General features: G+C 42.8%; 1 protein-coding gene and 1 pseudogene across 1 annotated transcript in view; one reads left to right on the top strand and one right to left on the bottom strand.

Annotated features, from left to right (window-relative positions):
- LOC120556093 (ankyrin repeat and BTB/POZ domain-containing protein 2-like) overlaps positions 1–13,628 on the top strand; it is a 46,474-nt gene extending 32,846 nt beyond the window's left edge. The window contains exons 8-17 of the mRNA XM_039795483.1: positions 955–1,051; positions 2,769–2,904; positions 5,173–5,441; positions 7,230–7,408; positions 7,691–7,796; positions 8,482–8,584; positions 10,506–10,578; positions 11,372–11,440; positions 11,812–11,925; positions 12,542–13,628. Coding sequence (XP_039651417.1) covers positions 955–1,051; positions 2,769–2,904; positions 5,173–5,441; positions 7,230–7,408; positions 7,691–7,796; positions 8,482–8,584; positions 10,506–10,578; positions 11,372–11,440; positions 11,812–11,925; positions 12,542–12,772 — 1,377 coding nt within the window. The 3' untranslated portion in view covers positions 12,773–13,628. The remainder of the gene's footprint in view (positions 1–954; positions 1,052–2,768; positions 2,905–5,172; positions 5,442–7,229; positions 7,409–7,690; positions 7,797–8,481; positions 8,585–10,505; positions 10,579–11,371; positions 11,441–11,811; positions 11,926–12,541) is intronic.
- A 4,864-nt stretch (positions 13,629–18,492) lies between these two features.
- The window catches only part of LOC120556521, a 193,140-nt pseudogene continuing 186,632 nt past the window's right edge, over positions 18,493–25,000 (bottom strand).

Here is a 25,000-nt window from a genome sequence, read left to right as displayed (position 1 = left end):
CATGTAAATAATCAGGACTTTTAGCGTGTATAGAGCCAGCATATCTTCACCAGACTCCATGTAAATAATCAGGACTTTTAGCGTGTATAGAGCCAGCATATCTCCACATGTAAATGGGTGAATTAAGGGTTTATTTCAACCTAACCAGAGTGGTGATTGTTGGAACAGTGGAAAGATGAACCAAGACGGCTTTTGGTGGTTTTATTTAGTTTCTGTCCACTTTGAATGAAGTGTGTTTTACGATGATAAAAGTCCTGATTATTTACATGGAGTCTGGTGGAGATATGCTGGCGCTATACATGCTAAAAGTCCTGATTATTTACATGGAGTCTGGTGGAGATATGCTGGCTCTATACATGCTAAAAGTCCTGATTATTTACATGGAGTCTGGTGGAGATACGGCGGTTTATCTACACGCTAAAAAGTCCTGATTATTTACATGGAGTCTGGTGGAGATATGCTGGCTCTATACACGCTAAAAGTCCTGATTATTTACATGGAGTCTGGTGGAGATATGCTGGCTCTATACACGCTAAAAGTCCTGATTATTTACATGGAGTCTGTTGTAGTTTGGTGATGGTGATTTCGGGGCTGTTTCATGTTAAACTAAAAGGATCTTACTCTTTAACTAAAAGGTCTATCTCTGTAGGGATCCTTTCATAATGTTGTCAGACACTTAGAATAATAATCTGAGTCTGTCAGCGGCAAAAACAGAACTTTTAGTGGATGTATATTAGAGGTGCGGACTGCAGGGATTTTACTTAATAGTGGAACAGTTTAAAAATGTTGTTCCCATCAGTCACTTGGGAAAACAGGGTCCAGGTTGAAAAAAAAAATAGTTTTTCTTTACAAACCGTGACTACAATCTTAGAGGAAGATGCTGCTAAGCCAGTTGTTGAGTGAAGCCGGTCGGTGTAAGCGATGTGTGACGGTGTGGTGTCATCCTGCTGCCAGCTGCTGTTGGACGCCGGAGCAGATGTGGAGGGAGGAGCCCAGCTGGACGCTCAGCAGAGCTCAGCTGAGACGCCGCTCCAGCTGGCTGCTGCTGCAGGTGTGTTGGTGGGGAAGACCTCCGTGGGTTTGCTCCATAGACATAAATCACATCTTTGACAACACACGGACAGACTCTGTACTGCAGGGATCTTCAACAGGGGGTCCGGGACCCCTAGGGGGTCCTCTGAGTCAATGCAGGGGGGCCTCCAAATTATAGTAAATTTAAAAAAAAAAAATTCTCCTAAATTTTAAAGTCTCCAACATATTATTAGCAAGTATAAATCCCCACTGATGATAGGCTTACTGGCCCATATGTAAAGTGTCACTAAGGTAGCCATCCACAGATAGAGTCCATCTTATGTGTATGTTTAACATTAAAACAATTATTAGGCTATATTAATAGCTTAGTATTCTATGCAAAAATGTATAGGCTTTAGGCCACCCTACAAGTTATTGTAGGCCCAGTTTAATATGCAACTTTATTTTATACAATATATTTAGTAGGGGGGTCCCTGCTTCTCTCTTAAGTTAAGGGGTCCTGTTACATCATATATTCCCTGTACAAGCTTATACACCGGAATCATATCACCTCTGGATCTCCTAAATATGTCGGTGAACTTACTCCGATCATTTACGTCAGCTTAGCACAATTTGCGGCAGAACGTTAACTTGCGAGTAACTTGGCATTACTCACTAACATGGCTAAAATGTCAGCAGTGTGGACGAGTTATTTTTAAACCAGCAAGTCAAAACAGTCCAACATCCACTTGCATTTTTTGTTTTTAAGATACATTTTTGCTGTGTTTCTCCATAGGTCTATAGTAGATGACTTGGCTTTGTTAATCCTTGCTGTAGAGAGCTCCAGCATAACTATGTCTAGAAAATACACCAACCACTGTTTTATACAAAGCGAGTGGAGGAGGAGCCAGCGCTGAGCTGTCATTTTCTTGGTTGCAGTTGAGCCGGCTAGCCAAATTTTCTTCTGTCTCCCAAGCAGGTGTAATTTAGAGTCGTCATTAAGTAACACAACAATCGGTTCAGTAGGAATTTGACATCCTATCACATCAGATATTATTGATGTTGTTTTATTCCAGAACTCATGCACCTGTTCACACTCCCAGACCTGTTCACACTCCCAGACCTGTTCACACTCCCAGACCTGTTCACACTCCCAGACCTGTTCACACTCCCAGACCTGTTCACACTCCCAGACCATGTGCAGGAAAGTTCCAGTTTGTTCAGGTTGGCAGAACGTGCAATAGGGAGTGGGAATATCCACTTGCATTTAAAAACTAAGCATGCAACGTCATACTTAGTGAGTACTACGTGAGTAAACTACGTTTACTGTGAGTTTTACAAAAATGTTAGCTGCACTAAGTTTAATGTATTAAGCTGAAGATATCTTTTAGTTACTTTGTCTACTTAGTTATTTTTGTAAACAGAAGTGTGCAGCTCTGTTATCTTGGTAAATACAAGTATCGCATCGGGACTTGGTATCAGCAAATATTCAATATTTTGGAAATTGGATCGTGATCGCGGGCGGAAAAAGCTGATCGGGACATCCCTAGTTGTAACCCATTATTTTCTTTTTGGCAAACTTTTTTGCCAAACAAAACAATAACGTAGATCTTTGCTCAAAGTATGCTTCAGTTTGCCTACATTTTGATTTGTTCTTTTGAAATAATAGTACATGTACATGCAACACAGACAGGTACATGTTGAGGTTCAGATGATGTCTCTCTCTCTCTTGAATATATCCATCAAAATCTTCTCAGGTTACTACGAGATGGTGAGCTTGCTCCTCACCCATGGAGCAGACCCTCTGCTCAGAGTGCATCATGGGAATTCACTGACATCCCCGCTGTATGAGGACATGAACTGCTTCAGCTATGCAGCAGCACACGGACACAGGTGAGACATTTATCCAGACATTTAGAGCACTAGAATCATAACAAAAAGAATAGGAACTGTAAGCTTCCGTTTCAGCAATAAAAGTAATAAGAAGAAACCACTTGATCCAGTTATATCACATACATTTAAGGAAAGTCTGACTGTAACTATGACGGTTGCATTAAATACAAAATTCTTCAGCACACGAAGGTACTGACGTGCTGAATAATATCCCAGGATCCAACAGGTATTTTTCCCAGGAAATATCAACACACTTTGGCGAGAATCCCCAGAAAATCCCAGGATGTCAGTTCCCCTTATTCCCACCAAACAGACTAACAAACTAATTGAATGTTTGAGCGCTGCTTGGGAGGAGACGGGCAGAATTTGTGGACAAGATGACAGAAGTTACAGACCGAGCCGAAGCTCGTCAAAGCATAGTGCCGGAGAAGGGCAGACAATTGGCGTATCTACTAGGGATGCACCGAATCCAGATTTTTGAGGTTCAGCCGAATACCAAATCCACTGGTTAAGATTCTGCTGAATCCAAAACCGAATACCGAATCATACTCCAAGTTCATAGCTGTGTCCTCCCTTTGCCTGAAGTTGCTGCATTCTGGCTGCTGTCTGGAGATTCCTTCGTGCACAACTCGTATTCTTTCAGATGTTTCGTACCAAATGTTGTAACAGCGGCCATGTTGTGTATAGTTTAGGGTCTTCGCCACCACCAGAACAATCAGCATTGAACGGATTGAACATGTAGCTGGACTTGAATGGTCTTCTTTTGACTGAAAGTACTGCCAAACAACAACTTGTTCTGCTCACCAGTTCCATGTCCACTTCCTCACAGCCTGCTGCATTAAACGCTCCACCTACATAAACACCTTCCAGTAATCAACGGCGCCGTCACTACAGCGACCAGCCTAGTGCAAAAGCGTAGGGTTCGTCAAAAAGCCCAATATTCGGCCGAATCCAAAGCCGAATACTGGATTCGGTGCATCCCTAGTATCTACTAGGGGTGGGGGGAAAAATGTATACAGCATAGTGTCGCGATATTTTCCGTGGCAATACTGTATCGATACACAGACACCAAGTATGGATCTTTTTGGAAGTTGGAAAAAAGGTAATAAATTGCAATATATCGCTGAATATTGCAATATGTTTAAAATCGCAATAATATCGTATCGTGACAGAAGTATCGTGATGATATCGTATCGTGAGGCCTCTGGTGATTCCCACCCCTAGTATCTACCCGGGTGTCCTGTTTTGTATCACTGCCTACTGGAGCTTGAGCCTTTAAATACCCTGCCAACTGCACAGTTGTTTGTCCCGGGAATAAATGCGGATTGTAACCTTTCCCCCTGAACACAAAAGCCAGATGTTAGTGGGGTGGGAAAAGGGTAAAATTCAACCCCTGGACATGTAAATTGGATTAGATTAGATTCAACTTTATTGTCATTGTGCGGAGTACAAGTACAAAGACAACGAAATGCAGTTTGCGTGCAAAATAAAGCAGAAAAGTGCGATGTGATATACAAAGTATAGACAGGTGGTGCAGGTAAGTAAGTAAATAAGTAAAGTTTATTTTTAGAGCTGTTTAAGCACAGCTTAAGATGACAAAGTGCGGTACAAAATAAGCCCCACGTTGCTGTATATAAGAACATTAAAATGTAAAATTAAAGTACAGAGAAAACACAAAAAGAACGTCCCGACGACGACAACAGCGTGCAGCCATTTACAGATACAGAATTATAGACAACAGATGAGAGATTAGTGTGTTAAATAGGCCAGTGAGTAAAAATGTGTCTTTAGCCTATATTTACAGTCCTTCCAGAAAAATGCGGAGTTTTTTTGTGATTGTTGCGGTCAAAAATCCTTGATTACGATTATTAAGTTTTCTTAAAAAATGCGATGGAATATGCTATATGATATTTATGCAATTTTATGCGATGAAATTGCGGGAATTTGAAAAAGCGGTTTGATGAAAAAGAGAAAAAAAAGTGATGGACGGAGCACATCTGATATCTAAAGGCCGCTGGTTCCAAATTTTGGGAGCAGCAACTACAAAAGCATTTATGTAAAATGCATGAAACAAAATACACAAAGCCTCACCGGTCCTCCTTTTTTTTTTTTTTTCTCTCTCTCTCTCTCTCTTTTTTTTCTCTTTTTTCTCTTTCCCTCCCTCCCTCTCTCTCTCTCTCTCTCTCTCTCTCTCTTCCCTCCCTCCCTCCTCTCTCTCTCTCTCCCTCCCTCCCTCCCTCCCTCCCTCTCTCTCTCTGTCTCCTACAGGAACGTCCTGAGGAGGCTGCTGCTTCAGCCGCAGCACAGGAAAGAAGACATCCTCTCTCTGGAGGAGATCCTGGCTGAAGGAGTGGAGGAGGAAGAGGAGGAAGAGGAGGAGGAGAAGGAGGAAGAAGAGGACCAGGAAGCTCCAGCTCCTGACTCCCTGAGCCCTGTTCCCCGGCTGTGTAAAGCCAGGATGAAAGCCCTGCAGCAGGCGGCCTACTACAGCGCCGAGCACGGCTACCTGGACGTTACCATGGAGATCAGAGACATGGGTGAGCTGGTGACGTCAAACTCATCAACGTTTCTGTTTGGATTCAGGATGCACCGAAATGAAAATACTTGGCCAAATACCAAACATGGTTTCTTTGCATTTTTCCCCAATTATTTTTTTTTGTGCAAATTTTTTACTATCTTGTCTTGATTTTCCAAAGAAAAATAATCATTTACCAAACTACAATTTAAAAATATATAATATTATAATAACACTGAACATTCTTTTTAACATTCCAGCAGAAATTATACCAACAAAGCACAATATAACTTACATTTCTTCTGTGCTATTTTCAGCCGAATAATTTCGGTTGCTGAACATCCAGTGCAGTAGTCCAGTAGTTTGGATATGAGCAGGGGTTACTTCTCTGTTTGTCTCTAATTACATTTAGTTTTGACCGAACAGTAGCGGCCATCACACACACCTAAACCACGGTCGTAGCTGCCCGTAGCTCCTCACCGGATGCTGATTGGTTCTCTCCACTGCTGTGATATCTCTGCGCATGAGTAGCAGTGCTTCGGCTGTACTTCCACCCAATATAGTCCCAAGTCAATATCTGCCTAGGAAATCGTCTAGTCTTAATCTGCATTGCTATTTCTACTCGTTGTGTATACGCAGGCCACAAGAAGTAATTAGGTTACATGTTATCCGGCAACATAGGATTCCATTCTTAGGACTAAGACAATGCATGAACTACATGTGTTGAAATTAATCAAATAATCGATGCATCGAATCGTGGACATGGACGATGCTGCATCTATAATCATCCGAGCCATAATCCATTATTTCTGTTTACAATTTAATGTAGGCCTAACAACATTTCTGTTTACATATTCTGGTATGCGTTGCACATTCAGGAAGTGCCACGTGCTCAGTGCTGTATAGTTTTATGTATCCAATTTATTTAGTATCAGAGCACTGCAGAATGTTTGGTTTTTGAAGCTTGAAAAGCTATGAATTAAATATCCTACATGGCTTTGATAGAAACATGTACTTGACGCATCGTGATGCATCGAGATATCGAATCGAATTGAATCGCTGACATGATAATCATAATCAAATCAAATCGGGAGATCAGTGAAGATTCACACCTCTAGCATGCACTGAGACAAAAATGTGTTTGGCCACCTATATAAATATAGAGGCGACGGTGAATAACCCTATTTCAACAAACGGTGGCGTGTTCCTTTAAGTAGTAACTGTAATAATTAAAGTGTGAAGTGCAAAAAGTGCTGGTGTATTTATTGCACTTTTGCTCTGTCGTGCTAAGACTTACTATTGGAGTTCAGCAGCTAGATAGACGTTGGAATAAAAGCTAACTTCAGTCTGTTTGTTTTACATCTCGGCACACGGAATCATCTTCCTGATGGCAGAAGTTCATATTCATTATCACATGCACAAAAAAGGAAAGGGAAAAAAGCCAAAAAGCATAATATGAGCACTTTAATAATATCCTTTCTAACTGTTGAACTGATCGGTCAAAATTAACGGTTAAACGTTTCATCGATAACAAAAAGTCACAAAGAAATGCAGTGTGCACGCTGTGACATTTCATTTCTAAAATGCAAAACAACAATACCTTTCTCGCAGCTTATTCTCCAGCGTGTGTGAAGCTGTAAGAGCTGCTGTTGTGTGTCTCTAAAGAGCAGTATATTGTTCCGTATGTAACTGATCACCAAAGGATGCTGTAGTCATCCCCATGTTCTTAACGTAGATAGAGGAAAACACAACCAGCACTTCATATTGATATTCACAGAGCTGCGTTGTTCCCCTGTCCTGCTGTGTCCAGGTGTTCCCTGGAGGCTCCACAGCTGGCTGGAGTCTCTCCACAGAGCCCAGCAGCTGTGCCGGGACAGAGTCACGGTCTCCCTCCTCACAGAGTTCCCGTCCATCGGGGTGGAGGACTACAGCCCCGAGCTCCTCTCCACTGGCATCCCGTTCATGTTCAGCATGCTGGAAGCCAGCAAGGTACGGCGAATCTGCTTTGAGTTTTGCGTGATTGCAGTTTGAAAAAAAGTTTCCTGTCTTTTTGGTTTGGTGCACAACTAGGTGAGCCAACAATTTTTGCGTGAACCTAAACTGATGATTGATGAGAGACGGATTAAAATTTGCAAGGGGCCAGATTTGGCCCGCGGGCCTTTGAGTTTGACACATGTGCCTTAGGACCTTTTTGAAGAATTGTTCCAGGCCTGTATTCGACTTGATGACATGCGAGCGGTCTGGATTGTCATGCTGTGTTTTCCTCTGCAGGACTACGTGGTAACCAAGCGGCTGGCGTCCGTGTTCTCTCACTGCTACGGCGGCGCTCCCGTCCCGGCCGTCCCGCCCATGGACGTCACCCTGTCCACACAGCTGGGTAACGCATCACAGCCGCGCAACAACTCATCCTTTTCTACATCCGACAAACACCTGAAGGATTTCACACATAGACAGTTTATATAGAATGGACCACCAGGTCTCGTGTCTCTGGACGGAGACCAGTGAAGGATACTAGAAGTCTCTTTCCCGGTGCTGGCTGAGCGTTACTGAGCAGCCTCCAACTGAGCTTGAAGACGTAGATCTGACGTGAGCAACCTGTCTGAAAGTGTTAAGTCTTCTGACATAGGCACAGGCTAATTACTGATCACTAACATGCTAGTTAACATTAGTCATTAAACCTAAACAGATAATGGAAGTCCAAACTGCCTGTGAGCTTCTCCTGTACTATACGGTAATTCCTCTACTGTGCGACAGTAAGTCTCGTGGTTATGACCCAATCGTTAGCATATTGTTATAAAAGCGTCTGCTACGGAGCCATAACGTGAGCTACAAGGTAATGGAGCCTTTTATACATTGTCGTGTTTCTTTAGAAATAAACAACGGACAAATAGAGTCTTTAAACGCTTCAGATGTAAAGTTATTCACTGTCAAAGTGACGCCAAAATGAATGGGAGTCAATGGGATGCTAACGGGAGGTGATGGCTTTTGTAGCATCAAAATGGAGCCATAGGAGGTTCGAGTTCTGAAGCAAAGCTTACCCCCCTTGGTCTCTCTGTCCTCAGACATTCACTTCCTGAACAACGGCGAGATGTCGGATGTGACGTTCATGGTGGACGGGCGTCCGTTCTTCGCCCACCGCGTGCTGCTGATGTCTGCTTCTGAACGGTCTGTCTGACTTAATGAGTTAAATCATCCCTGCTGTTCTCGTCTGCTTACATTGCTGAGTTATTTTCGTTGTGATTAACAATTTTCACTTGTACTTTTTAACAACTTACAAAACAACTGCAACATGAACCCCCCACTGTATTGGAAGAACATTTATTTATTTATTTACGATACATTATTCATTCACAAAGAAAATTGGTGTCCTTAAAGGTTGGATTTTTTCAAATCTTTTTAAATTAAAGTGGTCATATTATGCTAATTTTCAGGTTCATAATTGTATTTAGAGGTTGTACCAGAATAGGTTTACTTGGTTTAATTTTAAAAAAACACTGCACATTGCTGCAGCTCCTCTTTTCACCCTGTGTTCAGGTCTCTGTTTTAGCTACAGAGTGAGACATCTCACTTCTGTAACATCTTTGTTGTCAGTCGCACATGCTCAGTAGCTAGGTAAGGACTACATGCTCAGTAACTAGGTAAGGACTACATGCTCAGTAGCTAGGTAAGGACTACATGCTCAGTAGCTAGGTAAGACTACATGCTCAGTAGCTAGGTAAGGACTACATGCTCAGTAGCTAGGTAAGACTACATGTTCAGTAGCTAGGTAAGACTACATTCTCAGTAGTTAGGTAAGGACTACATGCTCAGTAGCTAGGTAAGACTACATGCTCAGTAGCTAGGTAAGGACTACATGCTCAGTAGCTAGGTAAGGACTACATGCTCAGTAGCTAGGTAAGGACTACATGCTCAGTAGCTAGGTAAGGACTACATGCTCAGTAGCTAGGTAAGGACTACATGCTCAGTAGCTAGGTAAGACTACATGCTCAGTAGCTAGGTAAGACTACATGCTCAGTAGCTAGGTAAGACTACATGCTCAGTAGCGAGGTAAGACTACATGCTCAGTAGCTAGGTAAGACTACATGCTCAGTAGCGAGGTAAGACTACATGCTCAGTAGCTAGGTAAGACTACATGCTCAGTAGCTAGGTAAGACTACATGCTCAGTAGCGAGGTAAGACTACATGCTCAGTAGCTAGGTAAGGACTACATGCTCAGTAGCGAGGTAAGACTACATGTTCAGTAGCTAGGTAAGGACTACATGCTCAGTAGCTAGGTAAGACTACATGCTCAGTAGCTAGGTAAGGACTACATGCTCAGTAGCTAGGTAAGGACTACATGAGCTAGCTAGCTGTTTCTCCAACTTCAGTCAGTACAAGGCCGGATTAGCCGGGAGACTTCTTCTAAACGAGGACGCACTTCACACTTTGCGTGGAATACCTGCAGAACAGGGACATGGAAGTAGTTCTATACAATTTATTTTGTAGTTTAGGGTGAATTCCTGTGTGTTGTAGCAGTGTTTTGCCATTGAGAACGAGCTAGCATGCTAACGGTTAGCTCCCTAGGCCCCTCGTTTCGGCTAGTGACGTAGAAAGCCGTGCAGATGTTGACCAGCTCACCAGGAGACTGAAGGCAGGACACATTCAGAAACCGGATCTCACTCACAACACCATGGATGGATGTTTTTCAAAGTCTGTATGCGTGTGGAAGCACCAAAGACACAAAATAACACCCCAAATCACAGAAAAAGTGATTTTTTTCATAATATGGGCACTTTAAGGCACTAACATCAATTTCCAAAAGATGATTTTTTTATTCCTCTTTTTAGTCAACATTGACATGGGTTCATAAACTTATGAGCAGCACTGTATGTACTGTAATTTTGTGATTGCTCCTTCATTATTTTTTACATATTCTAATTTGGGTATTGTTTTATGATCTGATAGTTTTTTTGTGCTTTAATCAGGGCGTCATTGGAAAAGAGAGCTTGCTCTCGATGGCCCTCCCCGAATAAATAAAGGTTATAATAATAATAATAATAATAATAATAATAATAATCAAACTCTGATGTGTGTTTTGTTGCGTCAGGTTTCGACAGATGCTCTGCGACTCCCCCGACAACATAATCCACGTCAGTCACATGACCTACAGCAGCTTCCAGGTGGGACTGTGCTCGGGTGCGAACGTGACGGAGGGCTGTTTGACTGTATTGGTGCAATACACAGCATGAGCTAACGGGAAATGTGCAATCATTATCAAAATTAAGTGCAATGTAGGGTAGGATGCAATGTAGGGTGGGGAGGATGTGTTGTGGGTGGTAGGGTTGGGCGGTATCCAAATGTTGATACCGTCAAACCTCCTCCCTATTTTACCGCGGTATACGGTATTACCGTGACTAATAAAAATGATGACCTAAGGCTCAGACGGCGTCACCAAACTGTTGGCTTGTGCACCGTTCACAAACTGAACACCAAACACTAATACTGGAACAATAATAACAGAACAACTTACACATAATTACATCAATTATATTTAATATTTAATCCTTGTCTCCTATATAAGTGCATTGCATTTTTTTTTTATAGGTATTGAAACTGATACCGTTGTTATTTTTAAGACCCCGTGGTATACCGTATTACCGCCCAACCCTAGTGGGTGGGTTCGCTTCTGTTCTTCTGTGATTGTGAGGAAAGGTGTGTGTGTGTGTGTGTGTGTGTGTATTGTGTGAGGTTTATTAGATGCTCATTGAAGCATTGGATGAGATAATGTATGGTTATGTTTCTATGTAGATTAACTGTATGTTTATTGTGGGTTTGTGCGCAATGTGTCGCCATTTCGTTCTCTTGAATGCCCAAGATGAATTTCTCCTATAGGAGACAATAAAGGCTTATCTTATCTTATCTGGTCTTATCTGATCTGATCTGATCTTATCTGAAGTGTGTTTTATTCTGCAGATGATGATGAAGTCTCTGTACTGCGGAGGAACGGAGGGACTCGCCGTCTCGTACTCGGAAGCCCTGCAGGTAAAAACCACTCAGCTGTAGTCTAGAAGTGTAAATCCCAAATGTTATCACCACACGATGTTATGTCGCTTCTTTGTACGACGGCGCGATATTTGCTGAAATCTGTCACGATACGATTTCGATTCAGTTCGGGGCCCTGCGATCGATATGAGACGATATCGTTAATGCCCAATTTCACAAGGGCTGCACCGTGTGAGGAATCATGTTATTAGTTCTGGTTAGAAGCCACCCGATGAGGGTTTTTCTCTTTAGAAATCAGGGTCAGCCCATGTCTGACTCTTAATTTATCTCTTTTAATGTTTCATTTTAATAAAGGCTTTTTTCTCAGACTGGGATTAATCGTGCTGTGGCTGTTTTTATTTTTTCCGTAGCTGTTGCCAGCGGCCGCTTTCTTCCAGCTGCGAGGTCTGCAGCGCTGCTGCGAGATGAAGCTGTCGCAGAGTCTGACTCTGGACAACGCCGTCAGCCTCTACCACACCGCCAAGGTACAAAAACACAGCGGCCTTTACAGTTAGGGTTAACCGACAGAAGGGGAGCGTCCTGCGGCGCCGACAGTTACGTTCAGTCACCAAAACGACTAGTTAAGAGTAGAAAAAAGAGATTGTGGTTTGGGTTAAAACACCGCTCCCCTTAAAGCCCCAGTGTGTAACACGTTTAGTTCTTCATTATCAAAATCTGGCTTGCCCGTTCACAAACTTGTCCTTTTTCATGAATATATCCAGGGCTGTGCTCGATTGAAGAAATTCTTACTCGACTAACACTCATTCAATCGTATCGACTAATCGATGAGTTGATTTAATCGACAGATCTGTAAATCTGAGTTTCTCCGCAAAGAGTCGTGCTAAAAGCACCACTTTAATTCTTGTGTTTACCAGAGATGAGCTCGTACGTTTCTTGGAAATAAGTCATTCAGCATGAAAACCGCATCAGACATGACTAATGGACTAAAGAAATCTTAGTTGACTAAGACCAAAACCACCGATTAGTCGACTAATCGACTAAGCGGAGGCAGCTCTAATATTCACTACAAAAAAACTAGACTCCACCACTGGTTTATAACTGAAATGTTGAGGACCTTTCCGTGTGTTTGCGTCTCTGCAGCAGCACGGAGCGGCCGAGCTCTGCCGCTTCTGTGAAGGATTCTTCCTGCAGAACCTGGACCGGCTGCTGGACGGCGAGGACTTCCACCGCCTGCTGCTGGGCGCCGGCGGCCGGGAGGCGCTCTGCCCGGCAGCGGGCGCCCCAGACCGGGATCCACCGGTGCTCCTGGAGGTTTTGGAGGCCACGTTGATCCACAGACTTTACACGCTGCACTCTGCGTGCCGAGAGTAGAAAAGGACGCAGCAGCAGCCGCTACGCTGCGCTTGCGTTCAGCCACACGGGTTATATATATGTGTGTGTGTTTGGGAATAGTAGCCATGGATACTGTCAGTCTTTAGATCAGAGATCTTCAACAGGGGGTCCGGGACCTCTAAGGGGGTCCTCAGATTCTCTGCAGTAGGGCCTCCAAATTATGTTAAGTTTTTTCAAAAATGAAAATGTCTTAACCCCCACTGATGATAGGCTTACTGGCCTATAGGTGAGGTAATCCCTAAGGCCATCCACGGATACAGTTCACCTCTAAGGATTCACTGAGCCACATGTATGTTTAACATTTAAAGATAATTTATAAAATCATGCTGACAATCATTATTTTAATAGCTTAGTATTCCATGCAGTAAAAAGGTATGAATAAAGGCTTTAGGCCACCGTACACGTTATTGTAGGCCCAGTTTAATATGCAACTTCATTTTATACAATATATGTAGTACGGGGTCCCTGCTCCAGCTCTAATTCAGTTAAGGGGTCCTTGGCTTAAAAACCATTGAAGACCCCCTGATGTAGATCAATAACAGACTGTTTTAACTAGGGCTGCACAATATCTTTCTTTTTGTCGTCATTGCAATATCAACTGGCGCAATAAACACATCGCGAAAGAAAGAAAAGAAAATATCAGCAGAAAACTGCACTTTAAAATGTAACATTTTCATTTAACATCGACATCATTATTTGTTACTCTTAGGGCCCTATTTAAATGATCTAAGCGCACGGCGTGAAGCATTCAGGGCGTGTACGAAAGTGCGCCAGGCGCATGGTTGTGCGTCTTCACTGATTCATAGGTGTGTTTTGGGCGTAACATGCAATCAACCAATCAGAGATCATCTCCCATTCCCTTTAAAAGCCAGGCGCGTTTGGACCTTGGAGCATTGCTGTTATGATGGAGGATTTGCACCGTAATATTTGTATTTGTAATCTTCTGTATGTGTGTGTGTGCTGCTGTGCGTCCCTGTGTGTGTAACAAGCATAGTGTGCACGCGCTGTGCACGAGCCTAGGAGCATTTTACTAATGCTCTGTTAAAATAACAATGAAATGCTGCGTTATTGACTTTAGACCAGGTTTTTGTTGGTCAATGGTGCCATCACTTCCCACTGCCTCGAGATAGCAATACTCCCAGAATGTACCTGAACACACCTCCCTGTAAGACCAGCACGCCCAGAATGCACCTGAACACACCTCCCTGTAAGACCAGCACGCCCAGAATGCACCTGAACACACCTCCCTGTAAGACCAGCACGCCCAGAATGCACCTGAACACACCTCCCTGTAAGACCAGCACGCCCAGAATGCACCTGAACACACCTCCCTGTAAGACCAGAAGGTGCATTTGCTATTTAAACGACGTGGACGCTGGACGGGAAACTGACAGCTGCGTCGGTCTTAAACTAGCAGAGACACTCACGTCAGGCTTTGCGCTGCGCGGGGACAAGATGGGACCCTAACTGTCGTTCTTTATTTAGTGCAGCCTTTTATATTTAAATGAAATTTCAATTAGTTCAATAAAAAAGGTTATTTGTTTTAAATTCAACAGTTTGTCGTATTTTAGCAGAATACTGACAGCAGCAGAACTGAGTACACTTTAATATCTCTTTATTTATCGTGAGTAATATCCTCATCGCGATATTCTGCATATTTTCCTCATATCGTGCAGCCCTTGTTTTGAGAATTTATTCATGCTATTTATTAATCTTGACACAAGTGAACATTCCTGCAACCAGGAAGAAAGAAATCAGTTATACTGATAATTGATTAAGTCATTTATGAAGTAAAATTAACAAAAGTTCTGGTTGCATTTTTTTTTTTCACTTCGAGAAATTTCTGTCTGTTTAAATGTTTATCAGTTTCTTTGACCGTTTGTCGGACTAACTAAGTAACATGAAGACGTCGCCTTGGGCTTTTTTTATAAGCTGTGATGCCATAAATTACATTATTATTATTATTATTTGAATATTGATGCTTTTATCCATTAAAAGCATGTTTTAAGGAAGACATCTGTAATGTAAATCCTCTGCAGCCGTATGCAGACGATCAACTCTCTGAATATGTAAAATATGTACATGTATATTTGTGAATAAACATCTTGATAAGCCCCAAAAACAAATGTGCACACAGCTCCAAAGTCAACAGATTTATTTCCTTTAGCACTGAAGTTGTTCACAGTAACATCACAAAGGGAATACATTGCCAGTGGTTATCCTGCTCAGTAGTAGCGCTCCGAGTCCATTCTGTGTGCTCTGGATTCCCCCCAGTAGAAAACAATTAAAAGGTATTGCTTTAATTTTTCTCTCTGATAACCCCAACACCCACCCTAGCCGGTGAGCGACCCGATCGCCAGAGAGCTCCCTCTTTGAGAGGATGAGTAAGGAGGATGCATTGCACGGTTACTGCGCGTTAGCGCAGTAATCAAAAGGGAGGAAGAAGGCGGCAAAAGAAAGAGAAGCAAAATATAAAACAAGGCAACTTAAAGGACAAATCCGGCGCAAAATGAACCTAGGGGGTTGATAACACGTGGGTACCGAGTCGACCGTTCTCTGGGATCTGTTTTCATGCTAATCGAATGTGACCAGTTTTAGCGCAAAACGCTAATTAGCTTATCGGCTAAAGTAAAAAGAAATCTCTATTTCTACACCACTAACAAGGCTCAAAATAGCACCACACTTCCACGGTAGCATAATGAGGGTCCCTACATGTAAACACAAGCATTGAGAACTTTGTAAGTGTACAGACAGTTTATTAAATACATAGTTTATGGGCGCCCGGATAGCTCAGTTGGTAGAGCGCGCGCCCGTATAGAGAGGTTTACTCCTCGACGCAGTGGGCCAGGGCCGGAAATGCCCTGAAAAATTATCTTAAAAAAAGATATTTTATGAACTATCTTTTTAATAAACTGTCTGTACACTTACAAAGTTCTCAATGCTTGTGTTTACATGTAGGGACCCTCATGATGCTACCGGTGAAGTGTGGTGATATTTTGAGCCTTGTTAGTGGTGTAGAAATAGAGATTTCGTTTTACTTTACCCTCTGCCCCGACGACTAGCGTTATACAGTCCTTCCAGAGTTTGTTTGCGATTGTTGCGGGGCAAAAATCCTTGATTATGCGGCACGTTTTCTTAAAAAATGCGATGGAATATGCGGGATATTTATGCAATTTTATGCAATGAAATTGCGGGAACTTGCGAAAACTGATTTATTTGATGAATAAGAGAAAAAAAAGTGATTCCCCCCCCAACACCCTGCTTTTCGATGATGTTCACGTCGCGTAATTACCTCACTTCATAACTTTTTTGATTATGAAATCATGCAAGCTCCGCATATTTAATTGGTAATTTATGCGGCATAAATATGCAGACTTTGGCTGATTATGCGCTGAATTATACGATCGCATGATCGCGTTTTTCTGGAGGGACTGTTTATAAGCTAATTAGCGGTTTGCACTACAACTGGTCACATTCGATTAGCATGAAAACATGTCCCAGAGAACGGTCGACTCGGTGCACATCTGTTATCAACCCCCTAGGTTCATTTTGCGCCGGATTTGTCCTTTAAAAACAAATGCACGTAAAGAAAATAAATACATAAATAAGTGTGGAGAGAAAAAGGGGAAACGGGAGAACAATTCCAACGACGACATGCAAAGAAAAGACGAATGCTGAACATGCAAACAACCGTACACGGTCAAAGCTAAGAGTAGGAATCCCCTTGGGTTTTTTTTTTTTTTTAAATAAGCATGTCGGTAAACTCGGCTTATTTACAGAACGAGTGTTTGGTGAGATCTGAGTCATCATACACACAGGGAGAGAGGGAGGAGAGACAGTTATCAACAAAGGGCTTGTTCCTCTCACAGAGGCTACGTCTACATTCTTAAATTACGGTAAAATTATTTCCCCACCCACCCCCCCCCACAGCCCCAAACGTATATATTACAGGTTTCTCTCGTCAAGAGAAAAAGAAACGAACAAAACGCTCACAAAACATTTTTTCGATCGAATAACTTAAACATGACAAAAATATCCTTAAATAATTTCAACGTTAAGAAACATTCTCTACATCTTTCGTATAAATAACTGAGAATAAATTAATAACGGGGGGGGAAAAAAATGACAAAAATACAATGAAGTACAAAAATATACACAGCAGTTCGATAGTGTAAAAAATTATAATGAAAAAAAATTTATAATAAAACGACATTTTTCGTACTGAACCCAGAATCTGACTCACTTGTCAAAAGTGCAAAAGGAAAAAGGCCCGGTCACACCTAACCTGACTCCGCCAGGTGGATCGCTTCGCATTTTGCTCGGCATATCCATCTGGGAACTTTCCGTTGGAGAACTTTTGGGAAGGGGGCGAAAATCCTGGTTAGCTGATTGGATAAACCATCTGTCTATCACCACCTATAGTAGGTGATAAACGGGCCAAATCAACCAATCAGATCAAACTCTTGGCCGAAACCAGTCTGGAGAAGAGCAAAAATATCTTTTCCTCCGAGAAAAGCCTCCAGACTCCAAAGGAATACTTTCTAATTCAGATAAAACTTGCTGCGATAGCTACGCTCATCTCATCCGTGGAAGCCGCAACGTTGTTTAGACCGAACAGTCGCTTCTCGTTGGCGTCGCACCTAAACCCCGCCTCAAAAACCAACGCTGATTGGTCGGTCGTTTTGGCGAACGGCTCCAAATTTCAGATCTGACTGATCTGCGAGAGGAAAACTGGAGCTCGCCAGATCAGGACGCTCTCACGAGGCTAGCTCACACCACGAAGTGACTCGGCAAAAACGTATTGTTCTAGAACAGTTGTACATTTTTTACTCCCCAACTTGCACATTAACTTTATCTATATCTGTTGAATCAGTTGTACATTTTATTTCCAAATTGTATATATTTTAAATATTGCTCGTGTAGCATTCAATTCTTATTTAATGTATATTGTTTCCTATTATTTAATGTATACTCTGTATGTGTGCTGTGTGTCTGATATTTCTGCTGCTGCAACACCATTATTTCCCTTTTTTTTGGGATCAATAAAAAAAAAAAAATCTAATCTAAATCTAATCTAAATCTAATCAGGACAGTCAGACTCAACTTCACTAAAAGGGCCAGGCTGGAAAATGGACAATAAACGCTGGATGTGACCGGGCCTGCACAGACAGAAAATAACAACAAAAATTAAAAATATGGCAACACAACTCTAAAACATAATGTCACAAACTACACTTTTTTTTGTACATACGGAACATTATTTGAATCTGTACAACAGAATAGATCATTCATTTATGTAATATCGCCTCCACTCCCCCTTTATCATACTTTTTATGGGCAACTTTTTTTAATAAACCCATTTTACAGAAACAGTTTTTGAGAGATCTTGCCGTTCACGGAGAAATAACGGCTTTAAAAGGAATTACAATCCAGCCAGCGTTCGTCCGTGTCTGCGTCCTGCTGCTGCCGGCGCTCCTGCTTCCTGTTTGTCAGCGTGTGCCAAGTCATTACATCCCGCGTCATGTTTTGCGTTGAGCAGTACGTTCGGTACGTACGTGTGTTTCTTATGTACATGTGGGAGGGTTAAGAAGAAAGAGAAAAAGAGGAGAGGAGAAGGGAGAGGAGAGGGAGGGAGGGAGGGGTGGGATACGTGTGTGTAGATTGACAAACATCACTGTCTTAAGGCTGTTTTTTTTTTTTTTGTCTTTTTTACGAGATGTCTCTATGTTTGGTCTGGTCTGGACCGTAGTGGACTCTACTGATGCGGCCCGGAGAAAGGACTCGAAGAGAGGGAGGATGGAGGGGGGAGTAAGGGGGGGGGGGGAGAGGGAGAGGGAGAGGGAAGGGTTTTCCTCTTTTCTTTTCTTTTCTTCAGACTCTCTCGCTGTCGCTCGGTCTCCAGAGCTAATAGCTATTATGGATGATCCCTGGTGGCAGAGACAAGTCAAGCCATCACACATGTGAGGAAGGACACACACACACCCCCAACCGAAAAAGAAGACCCGCAGAGGACACACAGAGGGACAACAAAAGGTAGGGACAACATTAGCTACATTTGCTACGTATTGTAAAATACTGATCAACTTTAAAACTGATATAGCCATTCCCATTATACGGTAGAAAATGTATAGGCCAAAAGTAGATTAGTTTAACTCGAGGGTCCTTGTCCCGCCTTAATGACCTCATCACTGCTCTCTCTCTCTCTCTCTCTCTCTCTAGGCATGCAACAGCTAGCGCTCCTTAAGGTTGTTCCTGTGTCCTGTTGCCGGCCGCCGCCGCCATCTTTGTTTTGTCTTTGCCGGGGGGGCATTTAGAGTCGTTGGGCGGGGGCTGGCCGGGCTTGCTGCCGGGGGCATGCTTGGCGGGGGAGCTAGGCGCCGCGGGAGCGCCGGGGGAGACGGACGAGTTGATCTTGTCGTCTGAAAAAAGCTGTTTAATTACGTCAAAGAAGTTACTCAACGGGCTGCCTACACAGACGGGAAGAAAAGAAGAGAGAGAGAGAGAGAGAGAGAGAGAGAGAGAGAGAGAGAACAAACAACAGATGAGCCATGGGGTTAACATGAGGAGAAGAGGAGGGGATGGAGGGATGAGAGGAGGAGTGGAGTTGGGAGGAAAGGAGACTCTTCAGCCGGGGGTGGAGGAAGGAGAGGGGACAGAACAGCTGAGGTAATGTCACATCCCAGTTATTTGTTTTGTAAAGGCTGAGATATTAGTATTAGTAGTATTTATATAGTATTTATATCTTATTATATTATTTACATCCGTGTCAATGTTGGCTTCAGAGTCTCAGTTCCCCCACCCCCCCCCACCTCCGCTGGACTGGAGAGCTAACAGGAGCATCGGTAGACCAATCAGAGACACCGTGATGGAGAGCAGGAGGCATTTTAAACCATCCAATCAGATTTAGGCGTGGTTTACGTTAATAAATTAGCAGATGACAATAAAACGGCAGCGATAATGGACCTTCATCTAGCAAACTGGGTTCAATTCTTCACGAAGCAGCAATTTAGTTTTTATCTCTAACCTGTAGCACTTTGAGATCTCTGATGAAAAGTGCATTATAAATTAAATGTATTATTATTATTATTATTATTATTATTACAACATAATAATTATAATAACATTATAATAATATAAGTATTTAAATCCCACGGTCAGTGTGAGTACACTGGCTGTTTGTGGTGAAACTACAAACTCACTCAAAGTCACGCCAATGAAGCGTTGTGAGCGCTTCCCCCATGGTCACAAAATATTAAATTTGGATGTCAATAAAGCTTCTCAATGTTTCTGAATAAATTAAATCAAAGCCACATTAGCTACGTCACATTATATCTCGTCGCAGCGTGATCTTTAACCCTTGTGTACAACGTTTTGTTTTTCTGGGTCTAAAATTACAACTATTTGGTCGCTTTTCCCAACGTTTTTGGCAATTTTTTTGTCAACTTTTTCTATGTTTTTGTTGAGTTTTTTTTCTACGCTTTTTAGTGTTTTTTTCCTCAAAATTTATTCACTTTTTTCAACGTTGCTTCATTTTTTTTTTCTCAAATGCTATACAATTTAACTAAACACCCAAATTCCAGTCCCTCCAGAAAAATGCGATTATGCGATCGCATAATTCAATGCATAATCATCACCAAAGTATTGGCTTCTTTTCAAATACGGCGCACTTTTGCCGCATAAATTGCAGATTTCCGCGCAAAATATGCGGGGCTTGCATGATTTCATAATCCATGCATTTTCGTTGCAAAAAAGGTCCCATAATATACAGTACAGGCCAAAAGTTTGGACACACCTTCTCATTCAATGTGTTTCCTTTTTATTTTCATGACTATTTACATTGTAGATTCTCACTGAAGGCATCAAAACTATGAATGAACACATATGGAATTATGTACTTAACAAAAAAGTGTGAAATAACTGAAAACATGTCTTATATTTTAGGTTCCTCAAAGTAGCCACCCTTTGCTTTTTTTGATAACTCTGCAAACCCTTGGTGTTCTCTCAATGAGCTTCATGAGGTAGTCACCTGAAATGGTTTTACCTTCACAGGTGTGCTTTGTCAGGGTTCATTAGTGGAAGTTTTTCCCTTATTAATAAAAAAAGCAAAGGGTGGCTACTTTGAAGAATCTAAAATATAAGACATGTTTTCAGTTATTTCACACTTTTTTGTTAAGTACATTATTCCATATGTGTTCATTCATAGTTTCATGCCTTCAGTGAGAATCTACAATGTAAATAGTCATGAAAATAAAGAAACACATTGAATGAGAAGGTGTGTCCAAACTTTTGGCCTGTACTGTATCTTAGCAGAAAGTTGAAAAAAGTTGTTTACTTCACACAAGAGCATTTAGCCCCTGTTGCCATGGGAACGTTATGATGTGACATAAGCAGGATAAGGAAAATCACATTTTTTTTCTCTTTTTCATCAAACCGCAATTTTTGCAAGTTCCCAAAATTTCATCGCATCAAATTGCATAAATATCATATATAGCATATTCCATCACATTTTTTAAGAAAACGTGCCGCAACAATCACAAAAAAACTGCATTTTTCTGGAAGGACTGAACTTATATCACTTACAAACTTTCCAATCCATCGTTTTATGAGTGCATAACCTATATGTACTAGTGTAGAAGTTTGGTATCATTTCGGGCATTATTAGTGGGGTCATTAACGAGATACATCACTGGATCCATTAGCCCCGCGCTAAGCTATTCAGCGGCTAACGCTACTCTAGCTAATTCTCCCAATGTTAGACCCAGGTGAAAAAAGCTTCTGGGGGGGTGTTTGGCTCGAGGTCATGGTGCAAAGGACCCTAGGGTGAAATTACTCCGAACCATCACTTTAACCCTTGTGTTCAACGTTTTGTTTTTCTGGGTCTAAAATTACAACTATTTGGTCGCTTTCCCCAATTCTTTTTGTCACCTTTTTCAATGTTTTTGTTGAGTTTTTTTCTGCAACATTTTTTCACTTTTTTCAACGTTGTTTCATTAGTTTTTTTTCAAATGCTATACAATTGAATTAAACACCCAAATTCTAATAAAATAGTACATTTCCCTCAATTTTATTTGCTTCTCGTTGAGTCTAGCAGTGCCCGCTGGCTAACGGCGAGCCTGTGTTAACGTTTTCGGGACATCCAGGCTCCATCTCCAGAGATAAGCTGCTGATTCTTTCTCTGGTGTCTTTTTTCTCCAGGACTGTGTTCTCCGTACCGACGTCTTCCCGAAAAGCTCCCGTTAACTCTCCATCGTATCAACGTCCGTCACAACAACATCCAACAACCACCCGTTAAGACAAAGAGCTCTTTGGTTAAGTCGTGAGTGAATTAAAACATGCGACAACGCAGCACAGAGCACACATTAAATACACAATCACGTGTCACTGCCAAGGTTAGTCCTACAGCGTGTGTTCGCTCCAGTGATAGAACATGTCGCCCCGTCTGATTGGCTGTCTGATGGTGATGAGTCAGACTGGCGTTGTGACATAACTTACCATCGTTCCTCTTCAACAACACGGTGACGTGTGCATTTCTCATATTTTGTTTTCGAGTGATTTTTTTTTTTTAAATATGGAGGAGGGTGGGAACAACCCAGTATCAAGCATTACCATGCAGAGGGTTACTGAGGTCAGATAAAAGAAACACACACACACACACACACAGATATGCACACACGCGCACGCACACACGCACACACACACGCACGCACACACACATACATACATACACACACATATACACACACTCGCACGCACGCACACACATTAACACACACACATGCACGCACGCTCGCGCACACACACATATACACACACATACACACACACACACATACATACACACACGCACACACACATACATACACACACGCACATACACACACACACACACAGATATACACACACACGCACGCACACCGCACACACACACGCACACACACACACATTACACACACACACACACACACAGGCACAGCAATACACAACACATGCACATACGAAACACACACACACACACACGTAGGCAGGCAACAAACATATCACATATAACACACACAAACACATAGACAGCACAACACACACAACACACACACAAACACACAACACCAGCACGTACACACACAACAAAAACACACAAAAAAAAAAAAAAAAAAAAAAAAAAAAAAAAAAAAAAAAAAAAAAAAAAAAAAAAAAAAAAAAAAAAAAAAAAAAAAAAAAAAAAAAAAACGTGTTAGTGCAGAACAAAGGGGTGTGTGTGCCAGGCCCCCAGTGTGTTGCCAGTGTGTGTGTTAGAAGCCAGAGTTAGGGTGTGGGTCTCTGTGTGGGCCCCTCTGGGTCTTACCACGCTTGGAGGGTTTACCGGGCAAAGCAGCGGAGCGCTGAGCGCCATCTGAGAGCAGAGGACAGTGTGAGAAACACCGGCCGGCTCGCCGAGGCCCGGCGCCTCGTCGCCGGCGAGCTGACGGCGAAACGTCGGCAGCACGCCGGCTAACACGTTACGCTCCCGCTCCGTGAGGTCACGAGGACGCTGCGGACACGGTGAATGTTCAGCTCGTCGTCTTCTCGGACGCGGTCTCGGTTTCAGTCTCGGTAAGTCGGATGTATGTCTACAGGTCGGACTGACACGCCAATCCGGACGCCATTACTGCCGTGTTATCAAGACGCATACTCGCTTTTTAGCGTGTTTATCAACGCCGTTTGGCCTCCATTGACTTACATTACCTTGCGATTGCGTGTGAATTGATGCTGTAGAGCAGTGTTTCTCAAATGGGGGTACGTGTCCCCCTAGGGGTACTTTGGAGGACTGCAGGGGTACGTGTCCCCTTAGAGGTATTTTGGAGGACTGCAGGGGGTACGTGTCCCCTTAGGGGTACTCTGGAGGACTGCAGGGGTACGTGTCCCCTTAGAGGTATTTTGGAGGACTGTAGGGGGTACGTGTCCCCTTAGGGGTACTCTGGAGGACTGCAGGGGGACGTGTCCCCTTAGAGGTATTTTGGAGGACTGTAGGGGGTACGTGTCCCCTTAGGGGTACTCTGGAGGACTGCAGGGGGTACGTGTCCCCTTAGAGGTATTTTGGAGGACTGCAGGGGGTACGTGTCCCCCTAGGGGTACTCTGGAGGACTGCAGGGGGTACGTGTCCCCTTAGAGGTATTTTGGAGGACTGCAGGGGGTACGTGTCCCCCTAGGGGTACTCTGGAGGACTGCAGGGGGTACGTGTCCCCTTAGGGGTACTCTGGAGGACTGCAGGGGTACGTGTCCCCTTAGAGGTATTTTGGAGGACTGTAGGGGGTACGTGTCCCCTTAGGGGTACTCTGGAGGACTGCAGGGGGTACGTGTCCCCCTAGGGGTACTCTGGAGGACTGCAGGGGGTACGTGTCCCCCTAGGGGTACTCTGAAGGACTGCAGGGGATAACGTGACATTTTTTGCAAACAGTTTTTCAGTTACAAAGCTGTAGTTACTTCTATGGTCTTTATTTTTGTCCCTGTTTTCGAAGGTTTTGTCGTTTGTTTTGACCTATTCTTGCCTTTCTTCCTTTTTTCTACTGCCTTTTTTTCTCTTTTTTTCAAAGTTTGTCGCATATTTTAATTTTTTTGTCACTTTTTGTCGCCCTAGTGTTGCCTTCTTTCTTACTGTGTTTTTTTTCCGACCTATTCTTGCCTTCCTTTCCTTCTTTCTACCGTCTTTTCCCAAGGTTTTGTTTAAAAAAAATAAAAAATCTGCATTTAAATGTTGCTGTTGTTTAGTAAATCTATCGCTAACATTGCTGTATTCTTCCTCTCTATATATAGACTTAATTTTTTTTTTCAACCAAAAACTATTTGCGCTGGTTAGGGGGTACATGGCTTAAAAAAACTGTTCAGAGGGGGAACATTATTGAAATAAGTTTGAGAACCACTGCCGTAGTGAGTAGTATGAAAGGGCGAAAATCTGCATAGGGAGGTCGGTTGGGGGGGTCAAACAACACAGGACCTTCACCCAGGAGACCGGGGATCAGGTCCCGCATATCAAGGCGTAGACATACACGCAGATAGCTCGAAATGCGTCCAGATAACACAAAGTCATGATGTCATGTTGTACAGGTCAAAGACGACGACTTAACTTAAAGGGGTACGCCACCGTTTGGTGAAATAGGGCTTATCCTGGTCTCCCCTAGCTGTAGATATGTGGGGTCTCCTCTAGCTGTAGATAGGTGGGGTCTCCTCTAGCTG

This window comes from Perca fluviatilis, chromosome 3 (assembly GCF_010015445.1).
Source record: "Perca fluviatilis chromosome 3, GENO_Pfluv_1.0, whole genome shotgun sequence".
Classification (NCBI taxonomy): domain Eukaryota; kingdom Metazoa; phylum Chordata; class Actinopteri; order Perciformes; family Percidae; genus Perca; species Perca fluviatilis.
Note: the sequence above shows the minus strand (reverse complement) of the source record. Positions and strands in the feature narration are given on the sequence as shown.